The following is a 17,574-nucleotide window of genomic DNA, read 5'->3' as shown; positions in this document are numbered from 1 at the left end:
TGGGGTAAAGCAGCTCTGTATCTTGCCTCCAGGCTGCATGGCAGTGATTCACTCCTTTATGATAGGAATGTGGCCTTTGGGCAGGGGGTGTTGGATAAGCCTTGTTCCCTTTCTCAGCCCTTTCAAGTTCTTACCCCTAGGGGTGAATTTTCTGCCTCCTTTCCCTTATTAAACTTAGCAAGTGTCAGGGTGCCTGACTGGCTCAGTCGGAAGAGTATGTGACTCTTGATCTCTGAGTCATGAGTTCGAGCCCCACACTGAGGGTAGAGATTACTTAAATAAATAAATAAACTTAAAGAAACAAGTGTCAAAGGATTGACTCTCAAATGTATTGGATCTCTGGCTCTAAATTGAAGGGCTTTTAAAAAGCACTGTGCCTTCCATTTCCCCTTTTAGGAAGTCCAACTTAGATAAGATGCTGTTAAAAAGTCTTTATTGTAGGACCGTATAGATAGCCTCAGGAAGTAGCCACCATAGTTCAGTATCTTGACATAAAACTTCAGCATGGGTAGACTCATGGTCTGAGACCCAAGAGAAAATTGTTGATAGTCTGATTAAGTGCTTTGCTGTCACACACTGAAGGTTTCTAGCTTTCCAGCCTGGGATGGAAAAACACCCGGTATCCCTTACCCATATTTTGGGGTCAAAAATCTTAAACACTCTAGATTATTTAGAATTTTTTGGTTTTAAGTGACAGAAATCCACCAAACTTGCTTAAAATAAAAAGGGAATTTAATTGGGTCATGCAGTTGGGAAGTCTAGACGTAGTGACAGACAGCTTCAGGTGCATTATTGGACCCTGGGCACCAAGTGAGGTTATCACGGGTCTTCCTCCTATCCTCCACAACCCCACCTCCCACCTGCCCCCCGATGAGCTTATTGTCTCGTATTATTAAAAGTTTTTTCCCATGTTGTGGGATAAAAGGTAGACAGCCTCTAATTTATACTCTTTTTGTTCGCTAACACAAAAAGCAAAACTGGGGCGCCTGGCTGGCTCAGTTGGAAGAGCATACGACCCTTGGTCTTGGGGTTGTGAGTTCAAGCCCCATGTTGGGTGTAGAGATTACTTAAATAAATATTAAATAAACTTAATTAAAAAAAAAGACCCTTTATCCATCTCCAGATTTTAAAAATTAGAGTAGTATGCTGCATGGCTTGGGCAGCATAGCCGGATCTGGGACAGTCACTGTGGCCAGGTGGTTATATGCTCTGTCAGGCTAAGCTGGGTGACGTTGTTCACCCAATATGGTAGAATATCTTGATTTGTAGCCCTCGCTGAATCATGGTTGATGTGGGGGAAAAGCATCTGCACAAAGGAAAGAAAGGGTGTTGGTCAGATAAAATTAGGAAATGTTTCCTGAATTGTTTTTTGTATTTTTCAAAATAGCCAGTTTTCCCAATCTAATTTTTTTCTCTACTCAAAATGCCATCTTTAGTAAATTTTATGTTTGGCCTTTCATTTGCCAGTGACACACTATTCTTCATGTTAAAGAGCTTTAAATTAAACACAGAGAGAAATCTTGTTCAGCTATCTGGCCAATGGAAATTGGATAGTGATATGGTTTTAAGAATATAGAGAAATTTTCAGCCAAAGTGAGATTCTTGGCAAAGCAGTAATTGCCCCTTGGTGGTGCAGTCTGTGGCTTTAAAAAATTAAGTTGTTAAGAAAATGTGAGAGGCCTTTATTATAGTGAAAAAACTAATTTAGTTGATTTCACATGTATAATTAGTTGCATACACAGATAATTCTAGGTTCCTTAGGTGAAAATTCACTTGGCATTTATAAGCTTTAAATCATTGGGTATTTAAACAGTTTCAATGGAAATCTTTCTAAAATTAATTATACCCTTTACTTTTTGTACAGGATCCATATTGAATATATAAGGCAGTGTTTTATTAGTGTGCATTTTGAGTTATGATGTTTGTTGCTTATACATTTGTAGTAGCCCTTCATGTTTTCTAGTACATGAGCTTTGAAACAGATAACCTGGCATGTTTGAATTTTCTGTAAAATAACAAGTGACTCACAGTAAAGTTCTTTTAAGTAAAACCTTTAGGAATTATTTGCTTTGGCTATTCAAGGACTTTTTGTTTACTCTCTGGATCTTAGATGTGCATCAGATAAGAGTTTTGGATAAGTAAGGTGTTGTTATAAATAACTTACTGTTAGCAATTCCTTTTGGCTTTTCATCTGATAACAGGTGATTTCAAATCAGAGAAGTCTAATGGGGAAATAAGTGAGTCTCCTGGAGCCGGAAGAGGGGCATCTGGGTCAACTCGAATTATCACCAGATTACGGAATCCAGACAGCAAACTTAGCCAGCTGAAGAGCCAACAGGTGGCAGCTGCAGCCCATGAAGCAAATAAATTATTTAAGGAGGGCAAAGAGGTATGTTCTTTCTGTTTAAAACAAAAATCTCTGGAATGTGAAATAATTTTATTTATCCGAACTGAGAAATAGGGGCGGGAAGTTTGTAGACCTACTTTTGAATTGTATTTTTCTACTTTCAAGAGTGTAGTGGGTAGCAGGTTAAAAGTGGTTAGGTTTATAATACATATAATACATATTTTATACAATAAATATAGTTGTGTACCCAAATTTCACTTCATGTGGGGAAATGCTGTAATTGGGTGGTATACTTTCTTACTATATGGTTAGTTTTATTCTAAAGAGATAGAGGCTTCTTTTTCATATATGATAAAGAGTACACTATTTGTGGGCTTTAGTAAAGATTTAAAGATTTTATTTATTAGAGAGAGAGAGAGCATGAGCAGGGAGGAGGGGCAGAGGGAGAGGGAGAAGCAGACTCCCTGCTGAGCAGGGAAGCCCGACACGGGGCTCCATCCCAGTACCCTGAGATCGTAACCTGAGCCAAAGGCAGACGCTTAACCTACTGAGCCACCCAGCCCCCCCCTTTAAAGATTTCTTTATTATTTTAGAGAGAGAAAGAGTATGCACAAAAGGGGGGGCAGAGGGTAAGGGAGAGAGGGCATCTCAGGCAGACTCCCCACTAAGGAACCCAATGAGGGGCTTGATCTCACAACCCTGAGATCATGACCTGACCTGAAATTAAGAGTCAGACACGTAACCGACTGAGCCACCCAGGCGCCCCTAGTATTTTTATTTTTATTTTTTATTTCTTAAGAAGTAATCGCTACACCCAGTGTGGGGCTTGAACTCACAACCCAAAGATCAAGAGTCAGACACTTTACCGACTGAGGCAGCCAGGCACCCCAGCTAGAACTTATTAGTATTTCTGTTCCCCAGCTGGCCAGGGTGGCAGAATCATGCCACAACTGGGTCTCCCATATTTAAGAATTATTTGCAAGGTAGATATGCAAGAATATATAGTGTTTTTTTCTAAACATCATAGGAATTTCTTTAAAAGCAATAGCTTCCAAGCTGGTTTTTCACTCTGACCCTCAGTATGACATTTTTCATAGCAACCCAGTACACACATTCAGAAATTTCCTGAAATAGTATTTTACCTTACCATGTGGGAAGCACTCTCGTATTTTATCTTCTAGTCTAGTTGATTGTGTTGTATTTTGTTTTTTTAAAAGTTGAGAAAGATCCACTATTGATCTCACGGTTCACTAAAGGATTGGGATCAGCTGTTTGAAAACATGATTTTAAAGTATCCATGGGCTGTCATACTAAAGCTGGAATAATAAAAGGAGCAGACAAAAATATATTTCCAGGAATATTTTTGGCGAATAGTACATGTAATGCCTTCCTTTTTCCCTACCCTGTATGTTATAAGCTTGAAGTAATGATTGGTGATTGAGGTACACATGTGGTTTTGTGTGTATATTTGAGATACTTAAAAATACTTCATAATGTCTGACATATAATAGGCACTTAGTAGGGGTTCTTTTTATGGGAAGATCTTGGTTGTTTAATTGTAAACAGGTGTAGCTTTTAACTTCACTTACAAATTTCAAACGTTCAGTTGTAAGATATACCTGAACTTTATTTGGAATAAATAAATCACAGATTTATTTGGAATGATAAATCACAGATTATTGAAAGACAGTTGATCAAGTTTACATATTTGATATGAATAATGAGTCTTTTTATTTTCTTGGTCAGGTACTGGTAGTTAACTCTCAAGGAGAAATTTCACGGTTGAGCACCAAAAAGGAAGTGGTCATGAAAGGAAATATCAACAATTATTTTAAGTTGGGTCAAGAAGGGAAGTATCGTGTCTACCACAATCAGTACTCCACCAACTCATTTGCTTTGAATAAACACCAGCACAGAGAAGATCATGATAAGAGAAGACATCTTGCACATAAATTCTGTCTGACTCCAGCAGGAGAGTTCAAATGGAACGGTTCTGTCCACGGGTCCAAGGTTCTTACCATATCTACTTTGAGACTGACTATCACCCAACTAGAAAACAATATCCCTTCATCCTTTCTTCATCCAAACTGGGCTTCACACAGGTAAGGGAAACTAAGGTTCATTTATTGTTGTGAATACATTAAATATTTACAAAGTAATTATTGCAGGTGCTCACTTGAAACTCATTACCCATGAATTGAATGAAGTCAGTTTAGTTAAGCCAAACACTGAGGACTTTAGGGATGTGAGTATACTTCTAAGTTACTGGACCAACATTAGCATTTGGAAGATTTCTGGAAGGTGGAGTCTTCATCCCTGGAGTCAAGAGGGGGCCAGTCAAAGTTCCAGAACACTGTAGGAGGCCTTAATCTCTGGGATTCCTGCTAGTGTTGAAAATCTGGGGTTCACGGGTCCTGCCCCTGTGCTTTAATAAAACCACCATTCCGCACCGAAAAATAAAAATAAAAAAACTATGATTCTGTGAGGTAGGAGTTTTCAGTAGCAGTATATTTAAACCTGCTTAGCCTAGAAACATATGCTGTATGAGATGGAGACAGAAATTACAGCTCTTGTGGTTTTAATTTAAGACCAACAAGTAAAATAACTTTTTTCCCCTCCTTCTGAAATGCAGGGCAAATTGGATCAAAGCAGTTCAGATGTGTAGCAAACCCAGAGAATTTGCACTGGCTTTAGCAATTTTGGAGTGTGCCGTCAAACCTGTTGTGATGCTACCAATATGGCGAGAATCTTTAGGACACACCAGGTAAGTGAGTTCTGAGCCTTGTAAATGGTATCCCGTACTTCCTTTTGGAATATTAACCTATTAATAATGACAGTTAATGTATTCAGAAGGTCATATTACATATTAAATTTAACTCTTCCTGGCCTTTTTTTCCTTCTCTATGAAATGTAACATGAATAAATATTATTTCTTATTTTTTTAAGTAAAAATTAGCATTTTTATTGAATAGAAAGCACTCACATTTTTTGAATATTCTAGAATGTTTCAGTTACTGTGCTAGGCATCTGATTTATTTAGAATTGAACATCCAAACATCATTCAGCTCCTAAGTAGACCCAGAGTTGTGTGACTTCAGCAGAGGGTTAAAAAAAATGATAAATTTTGTGACTTGAATCTGCTTTTTAATTCTAGTGGTTTTGCTTAACTTTATTTAGTCTTTAAAAAGTTATTACTATAAAAACTAATATAAGCTTTTGGTAAAAAAATGTAAATTACTATTCAAAGTGAAAAGAAAGAATCATTTTACTTTCCCTGCCCCTCTATGGAGCCCATTCTGAAGGTATGACACTGTTATTTTGTTAATATAAATATATTTTGTGTTGCTTCCCACATCTGTGTTTTATTTTATAATGAAAAGTTTTTTTTAAGAAAAATAGTTTACACCTGCTAAATTTTCATCTGCTAAGGATTGCTTTCAGTTGTTTTTTGTTTGTGTGTGTGTGTGTGTGTGTGTGTGTGTTCTCCTTGCATAAATCATACTTTGTTTTCTCTCTTTTCTCCCTCCTGTTTTGAATGTAATTGCTGCTACCAATAGAGGCTTCCACTAGTGGAATGGACTTAATTCTTCCTAGGATGAAAAAAAGAGGGTTAAGTTCAGGTGCTACAGACTGCATGCTAGGAGAGGAGAGCTGAATGGCTGCCATGGGCTTTTATTCTACTTCTTACTGATCTCTTTTATCAAGGTAGTAGAGCAAGGAGAGAGTGAGAGGGAATTGTGAAGCAGTATACTGAGTTTCTGTTGCTGCTTCTTGGATTTACCTCTAGACATGCCCAAAACTGTTCTGTCCCAGCGTTATTCTATTCAGTGGTCATCCTGAAGCTAATGTTGGTGGACCAAGCAACCATGTCTCTGGTGACAGAGATCAGTACTTTGAGAACTGAAACTTAGCTAAATGTTGTTAAATAAACTCCAGTACTCAGACATAACTTAAAGTGACTAAATCATACCTTTTATAAATTCATTTCTCAATTTTAAACATTCCAATGGAAGATGGAATTCAACTTTTTTTTTAATCAGGTTTGTTTTTTTTTCTTCCTGGTTTGTCATTATGACTAGCCTTCTAAACATGTTACTTAGAGTTACAAAATTATATCATGAATTGTATTTGTATTAGTATGACACATCTGGTAATACATATGAAAGAACTCTTTTTTAATATGATGAGGTAAAATAGAATGCTCTGAATTTTTTAAAAAATTAGAGACTGAGATTCAGAAAAATTAGAGATTAATAACAGGACTCTAACTTCTCTCTATACTGTGGTCAAAAACTTACAGGTGACAAACTTCTCTAAGACTTGACCCTAAGGTACTGTTTACAAATTCAGCCAATGATTTTACTCATTAAATGATTGTTTATTATGAGAGTCAGTAATAAAGCTTTGAGAGCCTTCTAAATATCTAACAGTTGCAGAACATTTTAAAAATAGTAAATTAAGTTTTTTTTTGAGAAAATTGTAAAGGCTTTGTTGAAAAACAACATTAGGTATGGAAGAATATGTAAATAAATAGAAGTATATCTCATGTTCATGTATAGGAATACTCAGTGTCTTAAATTTTTCTCATGTTATTACATAATTATTAATTCCAATAGCATGAATAATTATCATTGGGCTTTCTGCAGAATTTGACAAGATCAGAAATTTTATATGGAAAGGGCAGCAGTAGGGTTTACACCTAAAGGACAGGGTAGAGGGATGCCTGGGTGGCTCAGTCAGTTAAGCGTCTGCCTTCGGCTCAGGTCATGAACCCAGGGTCCTGGGATCGAGTCCTGAGTCAGGCTTCCTGCTCGAAGGGAAGTCTGCTCTTCCCTTTGCTTGCTGCTCCCCTTGCTTGTGCTCTTTCTCTCTCTATCTCTCTGACAAAGAAATAAAATAATAAAAAAAGGAAAAGAAAGGGCAGGGTAGAAAGACTTGTCCTACCAGATAACAAAACTTACTTGGTAGCTATAATAATACTGTGGTATAGATGCAAAGTTAAATAGACCAGTGGTACAGAATAAACCATCCAGAAAGAGACTGGCCCATATATAGACATGTAATAGATGATAGAGTAGCATTTTAAAAAGATTGAACTCTTCATAGCAGGTGTGATGAGGCAATTTGAGTTATCTATATGGGGAAAATTGGATCCCATTCTTCATATCATACACAGTAGTCAGTTCCAGGTAGAGTAAATCCTAAATGTCAAAAGCAAAACTCCCTGGAAGAAAATATAAAAGATTATGATTTTGGAATGAAGAAAGTTCCCTCCTTCCCTCCCTTCCTGTCTCCTCTGCCCCCTTCCCTTCTTCCTTCTATCCCATTTCCCTTTTCCCCTTGCCTCTCCTTCCCATATTTTTTCCTTCTCCCTCCCCTCCTCCCATACTTCATTCCTTTTCTCTTACTCTTGTTTTTTACCTTCCTGATTCGTTATGTTTCAGAACATACCAAAGTGTGGCATTATTTCTCCCATTTATAAGCTGTTATCTATCAGATAAGAATGAGTGTGCATATATGTGTCTGTGTGTCTGCTGTTACTACAGGTGACTTTCCTTTTTCACGTTTAATATTATGATACAAACATAAGATTGTAATATATAAGTAAGAATGGGTCATAATAAAATAACATCTGTGAATTCATCAACCAGTTTAAAAAATAAGAACATTATCATTATTGCATCTACTTTCCATTCACATTACCTTGCCTCCCCTGAGAGAGAATGTAATTTTTAAGTTTGTGTTTTGTTATACCCTTTCTTTGTGTAGTTTTATCACATATGTATAGATCAGTGAATGGTGGATTGTTTCCTCTTGTTTGAGTTTCATAATAATGTGTCATCCTAAAAAACTAAGTCATAGATGGGTTAAAAGGAATTTTTATTTTTTTATCATACTATGATCAAAGGAGGGTTAGTATTCACAATATATTTAAGAACTTCTCTAGTTCGGTAAGAAAAAAATCAAATCATTTAGTAGGAAAAAAGGCCAAAGATACAAATATAATTCACAGGAGACACAAATAGCCAAAAACATGAAAATTTCCCTGGTAAGGTGAGGTAAATGCACATTAAAACTAGGGACTATTATTTCATACCCATCGGATTGTTAAAAATTTAAAGAACATAGGCAAATATGTGACATAATAGGAAGAGAATTCTGATACACTGCTGATAAAAGAGCAAGGAGGGAAATGGTTGCTGCAACCATGTTAAAGAATCATTTGGTAAAAACAAAGTTCAAAATACAATTCTGCTCCTAACTCAGTACCTTAGAGAGACCTTACATGTGTACATGAGAAGACATGTAGGAAGATTTTTTTTTTTTTTTTTAGTAGATTCCACGCCCATCGTGGAGCCCAATGCAGGGCCTGAAATCAAGACCTGAGCTGAGGTCAAGAGTCGGCCGCCTAACCGACTGAGCCACCCAGGCACTCAGAGATGTTTCTTACAGTATTTTGTAATGGTGAAATTTGATAACAATCCCTAACTGTCCATAATTAGGTACATTTAAGTTACGGTGTGATTCTATAATGGGCCATTATACAGCCATGAAACTAGAGCAAGTGTCAACGAGATTGTATCTCATAAATGTACAATAGAGTTAAAACAATTCCTTTCTTAAAAATAAATGTTATATGATTCTATTTATGTAAAGTTTAAAAGCATGTATTCTAGTATGTTAAAATACTGTTTATAGATACAGACATTTCTGGTAAAAGTTTAAAGAAGTGCAAGAGCTGTACGCTTGAAATCTAAGAAATACACTTCTAAATAAATAACAAATGTTCAAAGAAAAATTGTAATGGAAACTAGAAAACACTTTGAATTGAATGGTCACGAGAATCCTACGTATATTGAAATTTGCAGGCTGCCCCTAAAGAGTACCCTGGGGGAAATTGGTAGTCTTTAATGCTTACATTAGAAAAGAAGAACTACAAATTAATTAGCTAGGTATACATCTCAAGAAGTCACCCCGAAGACAGGAAATACTAAGAACTGTTGAATATTAAATATTTGATGAAATAGAGAACATACCTTAGATTCCCATTATAATTTACAAACCTCTGGTGAGATTATCAGGAAAGAAAAAATAAAGGGGAAAACACAAATAACCATCAAAAATAGAAAAGGGGCTATGCCAATCAGTATTTCTGATTCACTCTCACTGGCCCTAGGGATTTTAAACCTTGAGAGGGTCCACTAACATAGTGTTCAGGCTTCCTATATCCATAGAGGAAGGGCCCACTGGGCTTCTAGTTTTGGGTAGAAGGATTGGGGAAGAGGGTCCCCAGCCCCCCGCCCCCATCTCAGTTATTAGACAGTACGGCATGGGCCACACTCTCTTCTCAGGCAGGAAAAGGATTTCTGGTTCAGTTTAAAGGATGTCACTGTACCTGTCAATAAGGAGGTGGGCAGGACCAGACGACTTCATAAGGAAGTTCTTCAGATTTCAGGTAATAGGTAATTCTATTCAAACTCTTCCATAAAATGGGAAAAGAAGGGAATCTTGCAGATTATTATTTCTTAGTATAACACTATTATAAAATTTGATACATAGTAATGGACATGGCCCTGTCTCCTTTATTAATATTTGTCGTTGGTTAATAATTAATGGCAAATAGATGTGCATTCAGGTACTCCTAAAACATTAGCAAATATATTCAGGAGTAAATTTTTAAAATTATAAACCATGGCTAAATTGGCTTCCCCTAGACATGGAAGACTTGTCCACTCTTAGGAGATTATTAATGTCATGCTATTTTAAGAAGTCAGAGAGCAAAAACTTTGATCATCTCATTAGATGATCAAGTTCATTAATTCTTATTTAAAAAAATCTTAACTAGGAATAGAGAATAGTCTTTTTTGTTTTTTTTTTCCCCATAAAGATGTATTCCAAACCAAACCATCATGCTTTCTTGATATGTTCCCGTTAACATTCAAGTGGAACAAAACAAAAATGCCCACTATCAATGCTTTTAAACTTTTCTTAAAAGTGTTAGCTAATGCAGTTTGTCAAGAGAAATAAAACATACATATATATGTGTGTATTATGTGTATGTATGTGTGTGTTGACAGATAAGGCATAATTATTATATGCAGTTGACCTAATTAGATGCTTAAAAACCCCAAGAAAATTGAAAAACTATCAGAAACAATCTGAAAACTAAATAAAGATCTTATTTATTTATTTGAGAGAGAGGACACACGCATGTGTACGAGTTGGGGGTGGAGCAGAGGGAGAGGGAGAAGCAGACTCCCTGCTGAGCACGGAGCCAAGTGTGGGGCTTGATCCCAGGACCCCGGGATCATGACCGGCGCCGCAGTCAGATGCTTAACCGAGTGAGCCACCCAGGTGCCCCCAGAACAATACATTTTATGTAACAGTAACCATGTAGAAAATACTGTGGGAGTTCTGAGTTAAAATAACAAATTGTATAAATACATTTAATTTTGTTCCCTGCTTAACTCCTCGAAAACTGTGGCAAGGGGATCTTTTTAAAGCATAAATCCACAGAGAATAGGGTAACAACAGAGAATACATATTGCAGCAGTAAAGCCATGGAAGCAATAACACAGGTGAACATATGGTAACCTGCCTAAGAAGACCGTAGCCCAAGTCAGTGGGGAGAAGTGAGAATTTTCACAAGTCACACCAGAGAATCATCAGAAAGCATAGGTGCAGAAAGTCCATAGCAGTCCATTTTGGATCATATCTGTGCAGTGTACTTAACTTCCACACAGTCCTGCCAGATAACCATGAGTATGGTGAGCCCAGTGTCTTCCAGGCCTCACTCAGACCCTCACCCTCAGATTTCACCAGAAGAGGCTACTGTGACCCAGCGACAAGTTTATTTTTTCCTGGGAGCCTTCTTTTAATAGTAACAGTATTGCTCTTTTGCTCATGCAGCTAGTTTTATTCTTGCTACCGAATTTTCAAAAGCCAAACTTTATACTGTTTGGGATATACACATGGGTGATAAAACTGTATAGAAGAGCAAGGGGACGATAACCCAAAAATCAGGATAATGACTGCCTGGGAGTGGGACACACTAGCTTCTGATGTATTTGGTTATTGATACAAAGTTCTCTTTCTTAACCTGCTTATGTCTTATATAGTTTTAAAAATTATAATGAAAGAAAAGATTCCCATAACAACAACAAAACTCTCAAATAACTAGGAATAAATTTAAGAAACATTTAGGATCGTGTAAAGAAATTGTTAAAACTTTACTAAGGATAGAAAGGATACTCAGTAAATGAAAAGGTAAAGAGGGGCGCCTGGGTGGCTCAGTCAGTTGAGCTGCTGCCTTCGGCTCAGGTCATGATCCCAGGGGCCTAGGATCGAGCCCGAGCCCTGTATCGGGCTCCCTGCTCAGCAGGGAGTCTGCTTCTCCTCCCTTTGTTGCTCCCCTGGTTCTGCTTTCTTGCTCATGCTCTCTCTCTCAAATAAATAAAATCTTTAAAAAAAAATGAAAAGGTAAAGATACATCATATGTTTAGATATGTATACTACTTTTTTGAAAACCATGCATTATGATAATTATATTAATTTAATCTATCAAAAATCATTCATTTGCATTATGAATAGGATTTTCCCTCTTTGGGAGGCAGGCAGGCTTGATCAAAATGATACTAATATTTCAGCTAGAAAAATGAATTGCAAGAAAAGGAAAGTAGGCATGAGAAAAAAAGCAATAGATATTAGAACATTTTTGAAGCTACAATAAAAAGTAAGATTTAGGGTAGCGGGATAGAACAAAGAACCCAGAAATAGACCTACACACATGTGAGCATCTAGCAATGATAACATTACATGTAAGAGAAGGAAAGAGGACATGTGTAGAGAAAATATCACTGGATCCCTGCCTCAGCAAAAACATTCAGATCAATGAAGATTTTTTTTAAAAAAACAAAAACTAAAAAACTTCAATAAGAAACCATGGATTAATTATGTTTTTGTTGTGATACTTTTTTTTTTTAAACAGATGTAAAACCCAGATGCCATAGAGGAAAAAGTGGATATATGTATTTAAAATTCTGAGTGGAAAAATAATATTATAATCAAACTCAAAAGACAGATGACAAACTGAGGAAAAATATTTGCACCACAAATGGGAAGTTACCTTAATTGATAAAGATCTTTTATAAATGAAAAGGACTGATAGTCCAGTACAGACAAGACAGAGGATTTGAACAGGCATTTTGCAGAAAAATAAATATGAAAGGCCAGTGGACATTAAAAAATGTTTACTTTTCTCGTAATTAAGGAAATGTAAATCAAAACAGTGGGACATAATCTCTTCTCTCTCAATTGGGCTAATGACTTAGAAGTTTGGTACTAACTTGAGTGAAGGTGTGGGAAAGCAGGTGGCTTTATGGGCGGCAGTGTGACGTGTACAATTCTGAAGAGCTTTGTGGCTTTACTTGTCAGCATTTTAAATGCAAGAACCTTTGGACCTAGCTACCTCCCCACTCGGGGACACTGGGGGTACTGTCCAAGTTTACCAAGAAAGACACAAAACATTTTTTCTCATAGCTTTGTTTATAACAGCAAAACAAGCACAAGACCCTGGCACCACGTGGAGATTAGCAGTGGAGTTGAAGCTTGGTCCCTACTCCTGGTCATGCTCTCAGTTGCACCGTGGAGGTGTGGAAGGGACACCTGCCACGCAGTGCGCCTGCCAGTATGGAGCGGCAGCTGGAGGCTGCACGGTACCAGCCCGATCGGGCTTCCTTCCCGGGGCCTCTAGGCTGCCAGCAGTAGCCAAGATTTCTGCCCAACCAAATGGAATTGACCTCTTTCAGAGCTGAGCTTTGTTGCTGCCAAAACATAAGGATTGTCTTGGTGGCAGTGAGAACAATAGAATTTACTCTAGAGTAGCTAACATCACAGATTAGCTACAGTACTACCTTAGTGGCCTGGCCTCCTCAGCAAAGTGGTGCCTTTGTATTTGGTGATGAAAATGTTTCTGTTTTCCATGTGAGCACCAAGAGCACAAGCTGAGCGCCCAGCCCAGCTGTGAGCTCCCAGAGTGTCACTCCATCGGTGGTCTCCCCACACAGTGCACCGGTCCCGGCCACTATCAGCGCAGATAGCTCAGTTGCTCTGTCAGACCTGAACTTTCAGAGGGTTTTAAAGCTCAGCCTACAAAAACTATGTTCAGAAATACTACTTGATCCTGGCTCAGTCACTCCTTCCTTACTCTAGCGGACTGAAGCTGTCAGGTTCTCCACCAAGGTGTACCTGCAGAGCTTGCCCCATGCCCTGGTTCCAAAAGTAGTGGCAAATTGATGGTATTTGAGTAAGTTAGTCTCCCGTGAGAATCTACTCCCTTTCCCCTCCTCCCATCAGTTGTGAGAGAATGAAGATTGTTTGCTATACTAGGGGTTGTGCAGCTAATAGGCATGAGCTCTCTCTCGGCCTGGGGTAGGCTAGCTTTTAGGGTCTTAGATTCCTAGGGACACAAAGCTTTCTTGAAAGTGGAGATAAATAAGGAACTTTTAGTGGGAGGCTAGAGATAAAAAGAATTAAATCCCCTCGCACATCTTTCCAGCACCACCTCCTCCCGCAAGTTGACAAAAGATCTCTGTTTTTGTTTTTGTTTTTGTTTTCATGTAGCTATGCACGCAAGATGGGCTGCATCTGGTTAGGGTGTGCTAAAGCAGTTTTTCTACCACTGGAGCTCTTAGAGACAGGCTCTTCTCTTCATAGGTTTTGGTCAGTGTCCTTGTTTATGGGAGAAATTCCCGTTGACAAAAATCCATCTTAACTTAGAGCCTCACCACAGACCCTCCTGTCTCCTTACTGCTGGGTGCAGTGATAGCCATTTTCCATCCTGAAAAAAGAGTGTGGCCTATGCCCTATGTTTAATGACTGACGCGAATCAGTGTGGGTCCTTCCTTCCCAGCCCTTCCCCTCACCCAAAAGCGGGAGCTTCGTGGGCCTTTTTCTCTGTGGATGTAGAAAGCCTGAATTCTACATTAGTGGATCCTGTGATGGCTTTAAAACCCCCAGTGCTAGATAGAATTAGAAATATTGGTTGTTAAAATAAAAGGTTTTGGATTTGTTGGTCTTTTTGGTGGGAAAGGAATAATGTATTCTTTAATAGGGGACGGGTCCAATAAATTACAGTATGTCCATGCAGTGGGGTATATTATTTAATTCTTTAAAAAGATCTCTATCCTCTGGTATGAAAAGATCTTCTAGTGCAATTATTTAATTATTGATTAAAAGCTGTGTAGTTGTGAATGTAGTATCCCTTTTGTGTAAATATGATGTTGGTGTATATATGAATAGTTTCAGGAGTAAGCCATAAGTGAGTGTATTTCTTATAGGGACGTATATGGGAAGGATGGCATGTTCTTGCTTCTTTCTACTGTTTGATTTTTCCCGTTATGGAATTATTTACCTACTTATTTTTGTGAGTTGGAGTTGTCTAGGTCATGGGAATATAGCTAACCATCCTTTGATTCTGTCTTCCTAATTTGCAGTCCTGTATTTTTATCTTTTTAATTTATTTTTCAAAGTCAAATGCAGTTCTGTCTTTCCATTCATATATTCTTAGGTTACACAGGATGACATCAATTGAAAGAGAAGAAAAGGAGAAAGTCAAGAAAAAAGAGAAAAAACAAGAAGAGGAAGAAACAATGCAACAGGCTACATGGGTAAAATACACGTTTCCAGTTAAACATCAGGTAATTTTTATTATAGTCTTTTAAAATAGGGTTAGCCATTTCTGAGACTTGTATTTTGCAACTTTGAATATCTAAATTTTGTTTTACTTTTGACACAATCTTTTATTTAATGTAGTTGGAACAAAGTAAATCTTTCTGGCAATTTTATAAGCATAGGGTTTATCTTACTAGAATATAGGTGGGCTATTAGACTAATTTGTTGAAATTGTTAGAAAACTAAAATTGTGTTACATTTTTCATATTAGAAAGGGGTGTAATTGACCTTGGAAAAACATGGGTTTGAACTGCATGGGTCCACTTACACACAGATTTTTTTCTGGTAAATATAGTACAGTACCGTAAGTGTATTTTTCTTCCTTCTGATGTTTCTTTTCTTTTTCTTTTTTTTTTTTTTTAAGATTTATTTATTTTAGAGAAAGGGTGGGGGTAGAGGGGCAGAGAGAGTCTTAAGCAGAGTCCATCGCGGGGCTCAATCTCATGACCCTGAGACCATGACCTGAACCAAAAGTAAGAGTTGGACACTTAACCGACTGCACCACCCATGCGCCCCCTTCCTTAGGATTTTCTTAATGACATTTTCTTCTCTCTAGCTTACTCTGTAGTAAAGAGTTCGGTATATAGTGCATATAACAAACAAAATATGTGTTAATCAGCTGTTTATGTTATTGGTAAGGCTTTGGTCAACAGGAGGCTATTGGTAGTTAAGTTTTGGGGGAGTCAAAAGTTATACGTGGATTTTTGACTGCATGGGGAGGCGGCAAATCCCTATGTTGTTCAGGGGTCGGCTGTAATCAGTTTTTTCATAAATCTTTGATTTCTGTTGAAAATAAAATTGGTAAACTTATTTGCCTGACTATTGATCTTGTTTGGTAAAAATGCATAAAACAAGATGTGCTTTGTAAAAGCTTTCTCATTCTCTTTTAATCAGAATGTTTTCATTTACACCAGGTTTGGAAACAAAAAGGAGAGGAATACAGAGTAACAGGATATGGTGGTTGGAGCTGGATTAGTAAAACTCACGTTTATCGGTTTGTTCCTAAATTGCCAGGCAATACTAATGTGAATTACAGAAAGTCATTAGAAGGAAGTAAGTAATTGAAGTTATATTTTGTGTTATAGTTTCTGATTTTGTACTATTTATTATAAATTTGTAGTACATTGTCCATATTTTGGATAAAAGTGTTTTTCTGGAATTTTTAATTGAACATGCAAAACTGCCAATGTAGCTTATTAATAATAAACTCTAAAATACTTTAAATTACCTTTATTCTCAGGATTTTCATTATCTAGGATTTCAGTTAAAGAAGATAGAACTTACTAGAAAAAGAAAAAAGGCCTCAGCCACCTAATTGTTTTTCTAAAATCTTAAATTCAGTATTACCTTACTTCTTAAGGAGGCACCTATCTGGTAACCTCAACGTCATAGCGCATAACAAAGCCAGAAAGGAAGTGATAGAGACTTCTGTAACACTACCACATAAATGAGGGAGGTATTAACTCAATTTGTGCTATTCTCTAACAACTTTTAGTATTTAGAATCACAGAACTCTAGAGGGGAACTGCCCTATTAAGAGACCATCTGTTTTGAATCTCACATTCCATGAGCAGATTATTTCATGAAGATGTAAAGTTATGTACAGGTCACCTAGAGAGAGAGGGATAGAGCCCTGACTGGAATCCATGTCTCCTCGTTCCTACTGTCCTTTTTGCACACTACATTTGCCATCTCTCTTTTGTTACCTGAGCAGTTTTCAAAAGCAGTTCTGCTCACTGTGCAGTGTAATTTGCTAATGTATGGTGTGATGTGTTCTCTCCTGTGAAGCCTTTGCTGCAGTGAGTACTGTAATACATAGCTAACTAATTTGACTTCCTTGTGAATGGTTCTGGTGAATCCTGGACTGGTTAGATATTTGAAACCATTAATGTGGTCAAGTTATCATTTTGGATTACCCTTTAACAAAAAAAATATGTATTTCATAAGGTTCACTGGAACTTATAGGGACTGGGAGTGTCTTGCACATAATAGATGCTCAGTGAATATTTCTGTTTGCCAAAAAGAACTATTCAGTATTAAATTCTATTATGATCTGATTATATTCAAGCTAAATGCCCTTTTATAATAAATTCTAAAATATTAACATTTTTTTTATTGCCATTTTGTTGCTCCAGTTACCCACGTAGCACTTAGAATTATAAGGAGTTTTTGTTTAGTTGTGTCTGACCTGGTTTGTCTTGTGTAGTAAAATCCAGATTATCAATAAGCAAAATATTTAGGCTTTTGTAGATTTATCTTATATCCACTTTCCTTAGCATACGGTTTCTAATGGCCAAATGCCGGGCCTTTATCCAGTCAGGTACCAAGTTGGTTTTCCGGCATCTTTTGAGCCTTTCCTCTTAGTGGTAGCAGTGCACATTGTTAGCTTAATTTAACTGCACAATACGAAGGCCTTAGTAACCACCAATTTATAATCTCAGAACTGCTGGTCCTTATAATAATGGCTAATCTAGTCCAATCATATGATAGAGGCA

General features: G+C 37.3%; 1 protein-coding gene across 9 annotated transcripts in view; it reads left to right on the top strand.

Annotated features, from left to right (window-relative positions):
• The window catches only part of BPTF (bromodomain PHD finger transcription factor), a 148,124-nt gene that overhangs the window by 76,631 nt on the left and 53,919 nt on the right, over positions 1 to 17,574 (top strand). For all 9 annotated transcript variants that reach the window (XM_027625141.2, XM_027625144.2, XM_027625142.2 and 6 more), the window contains 5 exons: positions 2,202 to 2,389; positions 4,094 to 4,449; positions 4,980 to 5,111; positions 14,916 to 15,045; positions 15,994 to 16,132. In XM_027625141.2, coding sequence (XP_027480942.1) covers positions 2,202 to 2,389; positions 4,094 to 4,449; positions 4,980 to 5,111; positions 14,916 to 15,045; positions 15,994 to 16,132 — 945 coding nt within the window. The remainder of the gene's footprint in view (positions 1 to 2,201; positions 2,390 to 4,093; positions 4,450 to 4,979; positions 5,112 to 14,915; positions 15,046 to 15,993; positions 16,133 to 17,574) is intronic.

The sequence above is a fragment of the Zalophus californianus genome, chromosome 16 (assembly GCF_009762305.2).
Source record: "Zalophus californianus isolate mZalCal1 chromosome 16, mZalCal1.pri.v2, whole genome shotgun sequence".
In the NCBI taxonomy this organism is placed as follows: domain Eukaryota; kingdom Metazoa; phylum Chordata; class Mammalia; order Carnivora; family Otariidae; genus Zalophus; species Zalophus californianus.
This window is presented reverse-complemented; position numbering and strand designations above follow the sequence as displayed.